This window comes from Rosa chinensis, chromosome 7, assembly GCF_002994745.2.
Source record: "Rosa chinensis cultivar Old Blush chromosome 7, RchiOBHm-V2, whole genome shotgun sequence".
NCBI lineage: Eukaryota > Viridiplantae > Streptophyta > Magnoliopsida > Rosales > Rosaceae > Rosa > Rosa chinensis.
Window position 1 is genome coordinate 59,627,834 of NC_037094.1, and position 10,070 is coordinate 59,637,903.

General features: G+C 37.3%; 1 protein-coding gene across 1 annotated transcript; it reads left to right on the forward strand.

Moving 5' to 3' along the window:
• Positions 1-5,651: 5,651 nt before the first annotated feature.
• LOC112178295 (uncharacterized mitochondrial protein AtMg00810-like) lies at positions 5,652-6,596 on the forward strand. The gene has a single exon (XM_024316454.1). The coding sequence runs from the start codon at positions 5,652-5,654 to the stop codon at positions 6,594-6,596; it is 945 nt and encodes a 314-aa protein (XP_024172222.1).
• The last annotated feature ends 3,474 nt before the right edge of the window (positions 6,597-10,070 follow it).

The window sequence follows — 10,070 nt, forward strand, 5'->3', positions numbered from 1 at the left end:
TATAACTAGATTCATAATCTTCTCAGGGAACTGTGTTTCATAAAGAATAGAGGTAATAAAATTCCAATTAAGTCTGTTGTAGGCTTTGGACAAGTCGATTTTCCAAGCTAAAAAACCTTTTTCACCATATGAGTGCTAATATTTATGAAGAACTTCTTGAGTGATGATAATATTGTCTGAAATCTGCCTATCTAAAATGAAGCTAGCCTGGTTAGGACTGATAATGTATTGTAATGTAGGTCTAATTGTAGCAACCAAAACTTTGGAGATTACTTTATATAATGTGTTGCAGAGGCCAATAGGTCTTAACAAGGCCATATCTTGTGGACTAGGGACTTTAGGAACAAGAGTAATAAGGGTGTGATTGAGACCTGCATGAACCTATTTCTAGTGTTGAAAGCCTGCATCACCATTTCAAAAACCTCATCAGAGCTGATATCCCAATATTTATGATAGAACATAGTAGGGAAATTCAATTATCACCACCAGGTGCTTTAAGGGCCTCAATATTGAATAAAGCAAACTTCACTTCAAGACTTGTAATTTGTCTATTCATCCATTGAATGTCACTCCCCAATCTAGGGAAAAGAGGAGGAATGATAAACCTTGAATCCTGCACACCCGGGAAGGAAAATAACCTCTCAAAGAAACTAGCAGCAATATCCTTCATATTATTGAGATTTCTGTACAAGTTCCCATGAACATCAAGGAGACCTTCAATTTTGTTTCTTCTTCTTCTAATCATGGTAGACATATGAAATTTTTTTAGTGTTTTTATCTCTGTCTTGCAGCCATTTAACCCTTGAATTTTGTTGCCAGTACAAAGCCTCCTGCTCACGAATGATGTCATGCTCTCTAGTAAGCTCTTGTTCCAAATTCTACAAGAAGAGGTTATTAGTCCTAAAAAGACTTTCTTAGATTCTAGAAATCTTAGCTAGAAGTCTTCTCTGTTTTTTTTTTTTTTTTTCTAAAACTCATATTAGTGTCTTCAATCCATAGGAAGATCACAACAAATATATTTAAATAATTTTAATGTAAACAATATGATATATAGGAAGAAATTAAATTTTGTTTCTTCATCAAATTGAGTAAAAACTTGACATAAGTATTACAATGTAAAGCTCAATGATAAATATTCTTGGTGTGGAATAAGAAAGGGCAATCAGGATATATAATTAGAGCAAAACTTGGTAATCTCTAATTATTTTTTTTAGAGAATGACATCAGTGTATATCGGTGTAACAGAGTGTACAAAGAGTGACTATGAGGTCACTAAATCAGTAAATCATAGGAACAAAACCACACTAATACAAAACCTCTTGGGTCCCAAATATGGGTCAAAGAGGGAATGGGCCTGAAGGCCACAACCCATACCAGACCCAACAAAACTAAAAAGAAAAATCAGGCTCTGGTCCAGGCCCCTGCTCATTTCACTACCGCCCCAAGGAGGCAACGACTGAAGCATTATGGATTGAGCACGCCTGACCCAATAACAACTTTCGATACAGAAGCCAATCTGAAAGGCAACCCGATCCCTCCAAGCACCACCTGTTGAACCAAGGATGATACCGGAAGCTAACCAATTGGCGCATCGCAGCCTGTCGCCTCCCTTACGTGGACCCGGAATTCCATGACTGGTTTGCTTCGACCAAATCACTGCGCAACCAACCATCACCACCAATGGATCCGAGGGATGCACATGCAAAGCCCGTAATGGGGGAATGCCAGCGACAAAGCAACGAAATTCGGGTGCAACAACCACAAGGTTGAATGGAGGAGAGCCACAAACGCAAGGAGAACACTGGACATGCAACACGAGGATAAATAGTGTTTGTGCAAGCCAAACGAATTGACTATCAAAACCCTATATCTTGGGTTCGTCAGCGCTGAAAGAGAGACAGAGAAAAAGCTCTCGCTCTCATAGGGGAACATTTTGTTTTTCCAGTAATGTCTAAATGTGAATTAACACGTTGAATTCATGGAAAAAAAGTTGTGATGAAATTCACATAAACAAATACCATTAGAGAAAAAAATTACTCTTTCGTATCCATTTCTAATCGGCAAAACATCTTTTAAGGAACTACAATGTAAAGTTTGATGGTAAAGTATTCTTGGTTCAAAATAAGAACACAATTGTCATTAACATATTTGAATTCATGAAAATGAGGAGTTATGATGAAATTCCTGTAAATAAATACTAATAGAATCATGCCCTACTTTAAATCAATTTTTCTTTGTTTTCGGCCTATTTTTGTCCCCAACCACCCAATAAAAAAAATTCCTTACGTCTTTTTGGCTTTATGAATTTGAATTGATCGCCATGCAATCTCTTATCAATGATCCAACATTTGTCGGTGGTACCAAACTGTCATATACTTGTAATTCATAAACTATGATGACTGAAAATTAAATGACAAAATATGATTGTTGTCAAGATATATTCCAAATACAAATAAAAAGAAAAAGAAAAAAAACCGTCAACTCTAACAAATAAACCAACAAAAAAATTTCATTAGTTCCGAACAGTTCATAAATAATTAAATATTATGAGTCGAACGTGTTTGTACGTATTTACATTACTTATGCTACCACAACCGGCGAGATTAGAAATTGGCTTCATCAGACGAAAAAAAGTGAGAGAATCAAATTAAATTAGGCAATTAGCTTTATCAGATCGAAATGAAGTAAAAAAATAAATTGAAATGGGGTTCTGGAGTCCATAGACCAAAATCCACGTGACGCTAGGAAATCAAATAATCAGATGATGGGTTTATCTACTGTTGAAAGTCACAATGAATATCATTGATTTATTAGCTTGATTACATGAGACTAATTGTTGGGATTTTATTGTAATTGATAGGTTACAAATCAGGCAATTAATATTATCATATCTTGTTGTAATTATAGGCTGATTGTATAGCTGATTCTCAGCCTCTAGAATTTTCTTTTCCTTTTTATATAATTGTAACACATTCTACTAAACATACATGAGAAAATAGAGAATTATTCTCTGCAAATTTTATTCTCAATCAGCATTTTTAACATGGTATCAGAGCACCGATCTTGGTTGCTCTAGACATTTTCACCTTTTGAAAGTTATTCTATTATCTTAGCTATTCAGCATGGCGAATCACTCAAAGCTTTCGAGAAGTGCCCTTATTTCCAAGTTGAAGTCTATTTGGGAGGAACTGGTGTTCAACAATGATATTCCACCTTGCACATGTGGAGCTATAAAGAATCTCATGGAGGTCGAGCCAACTCAATCAGATACAGAATATGGTACATTCTTTCCATCTTGTCATTCCGCTCGCTCCTTATCACAACAATCTCAAGATTGGATTATTGATAGTGGTGCAACCGACCACATTGTGTCATCACCCAAATTTTTTGACAAATCATCATCAAAATCTTCTTTTGTCAACCTACCCAATGGTTCTAGCGTAGGTATCACTTCCGTTGGGTCAATAGAACTCAATTCAAATTTGCTTATTAACAATGTTCTTTGCGTGCCATCTTTTCAAGTCAATTTACTTTCTGTTAGCAAATTAACTCAGCAACTCCATTGTACTATCCTCTTTCACCCAGATTTTTGTGTCTTACAGGATTTGGCAACGAAGAAGGTGATTGGCATAGGGAAGCATCACAATGGCTTGTACTACTTGTCCCAAAACACCGCGGTCCAACCACCACCCGTAACACATAATGTCTCTGTTACCCATGATTTGTGGCATCGTCGTCTTGGTCATCCATCTACCGCACCATCCCAATTTTTGGAAAAATCAACATCTGGTATAACTTTTGACTTTAACTCTCATTGTGATGTGTGTCCCATGGCTAAACAAACTCGGTTGTCCTTTCCTTTAAGTTCTATTTCAACAAGTGCACCTTTCGATTTAATACATTGCGATATCTGGGGTCCACATCGAGAGCCTTCTCACAATGGTGCTCGTTACTTTTTAACCATTGTTGATGATTTTTCACGATACACTTGGATTCACCTCATGCATTTTAAATATGAAACCCAAGGGTTGTTAAAAACCTTCATTTCGTTTGTCAAAACTCAATTTCAGCGCAATGTCAAACAAATTCGTGCTGATAATGGTGCTGAGTTCATTTCTATGCGTTCATTTTTCAATGATTCGGGAATTCTTTTTCAACATTCTTGCACCTCAACACCCCAACAAAATGGTGTTGTTGAGCGCAAACATCGTCATCTTCTAAATGTTGCCCGTGCTTTGCGCTTCCAACCACATCTCCCTTTAACTTTTTGGGGAGAGTGTGTCCAAACAGCTGCATATATTATTAATCGTTTGCCCACATTACTTCTTTCAAAACATTCACCTTTTGAAGTACTTTACCAAAAAGCACCTGAGTACCAACATTTCCGTGTATTTGGTTGTTTATGTTATGCAACTAACCCTAAACCTTCTCAAAAGTTTGATTCACGAGCCAGAAAATGTATTTTTGTGGGCTATCCTTTGGGTCAAAAGGCTTACCGGTTGTATGATTTAACATCTAAAACAATTTTCTCTAGTCGTGATGTTGTTTTTCATGAAAATCTGTTTCCCTATTCCACCATGCCACACGACCTACGCCATGATGCAACGTTACCATTACCTGTACCTGATGTCTCTCAACCATCTTCTACCATCACTCTACCTCCACATACAAATCCTCCTACCACTACTTCACCTGCAGATCCTCCAACTATCGTTTCACCCACAGATCCTTCAACTACAACTCCTCCTACTCCACCTACAAATACACCTACCATCACTCTAAATGACCCCTTTCCCAATGAGGCCACACCTACCATTCCTCCAGATGAACCTTTGGACCCATCACCACCTCATTCTGAAGTTGTGCCCCGCCGTAGTACCCGTGAGCGTCAACCATCAGTACTCCTCCGTGATTTTCATTGCTCACAAGTTATTTCTGATGCTCCTAGGTCAACATCTTCTTCGGGGTCAGGTACTCGTTATCCTTTATCCCATTTTATTTCATATGCTACGTTATCTCCATCTCACCGTTCCTTTGTTGCTAGTATTTCTAGTCTTGTCGAACCAAAAACCTTTTCTCAGGCTGAGCTTGATCCTAACTGGAGGAAAGCTATGCAAGTAGAACTTTTGGCTCTTGAACAGAACAAAACTTGGACACTTACCTCCTTGCCCCCGGGGAAAAATGCCATTGGTTGCAAGTGGGTGTACAAAATCAAATACAACTCTGATGGCTCCATTGAACGCTACAAAGCCCGTTTAGTTGCCAAAGGGTATACTCAGAAGGAAGGACTAGATTATAAAGAGACATTTGCTCCTGTTGCCAAACTTACTACTGTCAGATGCCTCTTAACTATTGCCTCCGTTCGCAATTGGCCGTTGCATCAACTTGATGTTCAAAATGCATTCCTTCATGGTGACTTGGTTGAAGAAGTTTACATGGTCCCACCTCCAGGCCTACGTCGACAGGGGGAGAACTTGGTGTGTCGACTCAACAAATCTTTATATGGGTTGAAATAGGCATCTCGCAATTGGTTTTCAAAATTTGCACATGCCTTACAAAATGCAGGGTTTCGACAATCAAGGGCAGATTATTCATTATTCACTCGGTTACATGAAAGTTCATTTACAGTTGTTTTGATTTATGTTGACGACATGATCATTACAGGGAATGATGAATCTGCCATCCATAATCTCAAAAATTTCCTGAGTAATAACTTTCGCATCAAAGACCTTGGAAATTTGAAATATTTTCTTGGTGTGGAAGTTGCTCGTTCTAAGAAAGGCATTGCTATCTCCCAAAGAAAATATACTCTTGATCTTCTTGATGATGCTGGTTTACTTGATGCACGTCCAGCAAAATTTCCTATGGATCAGAACTTGAAATTGACTGCAACAGATGGAGAGATTGTCAAAGACCCTTCACGATATAGGAGGTTGGTTGGTCGTCTCATTTATCTTACAGTCACAAGGCCCGACATCACATATTCAGTTCATATCCTCAGTCAATTCATGCATCAACCTAGAAAACCCCATTTTGAGGCAGCATTACGAGTTTTAAGATATCTAAAAGGCACACCAGGTCAGGGTTTATTATTTCCATCACAAAGTTCTTTAAAGCTAAAAGGTTATTGTGATGCAGACTGGGGTGGTTGCCCCACAACAAGGAGATCAGTTTCTGGTTATTGTGTTTTCCTTGGTGATTCTCTTATCTCTTGGAAATCCAAGAAACAAAGTGTTGTATCTCGCTCATCAGCAGAAGCAGAGTATCGTTCTATGGCCTCTGCTACTTGTGAACTCACTTGGTTGAAATATCTTCTTCAAGATTTACAGGTACATCATCCAGAACCTGCAAGGTTGGTTTGTGACAACCAAGCTGCTCTACATATAGCAGCAAATCCTGTATTTCATGAGCGCACTAAACACATTGAAATGGATTGTCATGTTGTTCGTGAAAGAATTCAAATGGGAGTGATTGCAACAGCCTATACGCCATCTACCCAACAAGTTGCAGACAGATTTACCAAGCCCCTAGGTGCTACGCTTTTCCATTCACATTCACGCAAGTTGGGCATTCTAGACATTCATGCTCCAACTTGAGGGGGAGTGTTGAAAGTCACAATGAATATCATTGATTTATTAGCTTGATTACATGAGACTAATTGTTGGGATTTTATTGTAATTGATAGGTTACAAATCAGGCAATTAATATTATCATATCTTGTTGTAATTATAGGCTGATTGTATAGCTGATTCTCAGCCTCTAGAATTTTCTTTTCCTTTTTATATAATTGTAACACATTCTACTAAACATACATGAGAAAATAGAGAATTATTCTCTGCAAATTTTATTCTCAATCAGCATTTTTAACATCTACGTTGCAAAAAGCTGCTGGCAAGGGTAAAAATTTCGCGGCTTTCATGTTTTTACATATCAAATTTCTTGTTTAGCTGAAACTAAAGGAAAAAGATTGATCCTTTATGCTTAGAAGGTCGGTTTGTTAGTTTCTGGGGAAATTATGGCATAGATCTAGCTACTGCTGCTGTGTAATTGATTTTTTTTGGTTAGTCAACTAATACAATTTGGTCAATTGTTTGATTTTCACAGGAAGCCAATTTGAAAAAAAAAAAACAAGAAAGCCATGTCACTCTAGGTAATTTTTCCTTTGAGGTAACTTAAGCATGTGTTTCTGCTTTGTGATTTTGAGTTTACTCATACAAGCTTTCATAAGCTTACCGGATTTGTTGTGTGGCAACTCGATACACTATTCAATGATATAGGGATTAATCCTGCATGTCAGGGAAATAGTGGCAGAAGCTGAATTCTTGTAGCAGTTGTTTGGATAGGAAGCTAATTTTGTAGCTTTATTGTTGATAAGACTTCCACTGTGTAGTAAGCTCTGAGGAGCGTTTACTTATTATTTTGTTAATGCAACTTAATTTGTAAACTTTGTGCTATGTAATATGTGACTCTAAAGAACGAGTCTGTATTTGAGGGTTCCAGATATTGTTGGTTGCCTTGTTTAAAGGAAACATATTAGTGGTATTTTGTATTGATGTCCGAACCATCACGCCTAGAATTCTTATGTTGATTGAAATTTTATAATTATTTGTGATTGAAATTAGTTGCGTGACACTTCTATCAAAATCTTCCAGCCTTAATTATTTCACCAATGATGATATGCCTCTGGTGGTGCAATAACAATATGTTAATACTCTCTCAGGAAATCTTCCAACCTTATTTCATCAATGATGATTGTTTCATTAAACTGTGTACACCTTGTGAAAAAGAAGAAAAAGAAGATGATGAAGAACTGCGTCTGGTGGTGCAATAGCTATCTGTTGATGCTCCATCAGAAACTCTTTTACTCTTTGATGGAGAACGTCGTCTAGTGGTGCAATAGTTATCTGTTGATACTCCCTCAGGAGCTCTTTTACTCTCTGATGGATGGCTTCTGCCCTATCAAAATCTTCTAGCCTTATTTCACCAATGATGATTGTTTCATTAAACTGTGTACACCTTGTGAGAAAGAAGAAGAAAAACGTCCTCTAGTGATGCAATAACTATCTGTTTATACTCCCTTAGAAACTCTTTTACTCTCTGGTTAAGGGCTTCTGCCCCATCAAAATCTTCCAGCCTTATTTCACCAATGATGATTGTTTCATTAAACTGTGTACACCTTGTGAGAAAGAAGAAGAAGAAGAACGTCCTCTGGTGGTGCAATAGCTATATGTTGATACTCCCTCAAGAGCTCTTTTACTCTCTGATGGAGGGCGTCTGCCCATCAAAATCTTCCAGCCTTATTTCACCAATGATGATTAAATTGTGTACACCTTGTGAGAAAGAAGAAGAAGAAGAACATCCACTGGTAGTGCAATAGCTATCTGTTGATACTCCCTCATGAGCTCTTTTACTCTCTGATGGAGGGCGTTTGCCCATCAAAATCTTCCAGCCTTATTTCACCAATGATGATTAAACTGTGTACACCTTGTGAGAAAGAAGAAGAAGAAGAACATCCTCTGGTGGTGCAATAGCTATGTGTTGATACTCACTCATGAGCTCTTTTACTCTCTGATGGAGGGCATCTGCCCATCAAAATCTTCCAACCTTATTTCACCAATGATGATTGTTTCATTAAACTGTTTACACCTTGTGAGAAAGAAGAAGAAGAACGTCCTCTGGTGGTGCAATAGCTATTTATTGATATACTCCCTCAGCAGCTTTTTTTTAGTCTCTTATGTAGAACGTTCTCTGGTGGTACAATCTGTTGATACTCCCTTAGGAGCTCTTTTACTCTTTGACGGAGGACTCTAGCCCCATGCATCAACATATTTCACCAATAGCCTGATAGAGTTATGATGAGATTGATCTAACATCTCTCGATGGTACCAAACTCTCATGTACTTGTAATTCATTAACTATGATGACTGAAAATTAAACGCCCAAATATGATAGTTGTCAAGATTCCAAATACAAAGAAAGGAACCTGTCAACTCTTAGCAAATAAACCAACCACAATTTTCTCATTAATCCCGAACAATTCATAAATATTATGAGTCAATCATGTGTGGTAGTTACGTTACTTGTGCTTAGGGGTGGGTTCGATTTGATTCGGTTTGGTTTTGAGCCCAAACCGAAAACCGAACCGAACTTGGACTTTAGTTCGGTTTGGTTCGGTTTTTCATTTTTGAGAAGTTGAAATCGAAAACCGAACCGACCGGTTAGATTCGGCCGAGTTCCGTTTTTTTTTTTTTTAGGTAAAACATATTTTTACTCTACCTCTTTGGTATTTTAACTGGGGATTTTTTTTTTTTTCTTCAAACCTATAATAATAATCCATAACAATGAGTTTACAAGTTCACTAATGTATGCTTTATACTTCAATAGACAATAATCTATACTCCATAGTCCATATCCATAGTTCATAATTCAAACTTCAAAGCTTCAAAATAAATAATTTAGTCCAAAATTTATAGTCCATCAACAATATAATCCATCAACAGATGAAATGGTCAAAAAATATAGAGTCCAAAGTTTATAAAGTCTATCAACTCATCAACACTAACCTCACAAATTAAAAATGTTTCTAAGTTCACTAACACCACAAACATCACAAAGAGAATGAACAAATATCAACATATGAAGGAGGCCGCATGAACTCAAGCTCGGAAAGATGAAGTCTTCGACTTTGGAAGTAACATATCACTCCGACTACTCCCCACTGCAGCTCCATATGGCATCTTTAGCAATTCTACATTGGCATAAGAGAATAATAAAAAGAAAAACATTAGAAAAGAAATACATACAATGATATATAACATAAAAATTGCAACTTCATTAACCCAAAAAATATTAAATAAGAAAATAGAAACAATTACCTCTTTCCGCTTCTTCACACAACTCCATCTCCTCGATGGTAGACACATGATGTAAAAACACATTTTCACTCCTAAGCCAATTTTGGCTACATATCATGGCCTCCACCATTTTATGACTTAGGGAGCTACGATTTGGATCTATAATCCTCTCACTTGTGCTAAAAGAAGATTCCAAAGCTACGGTGAAACACTGGA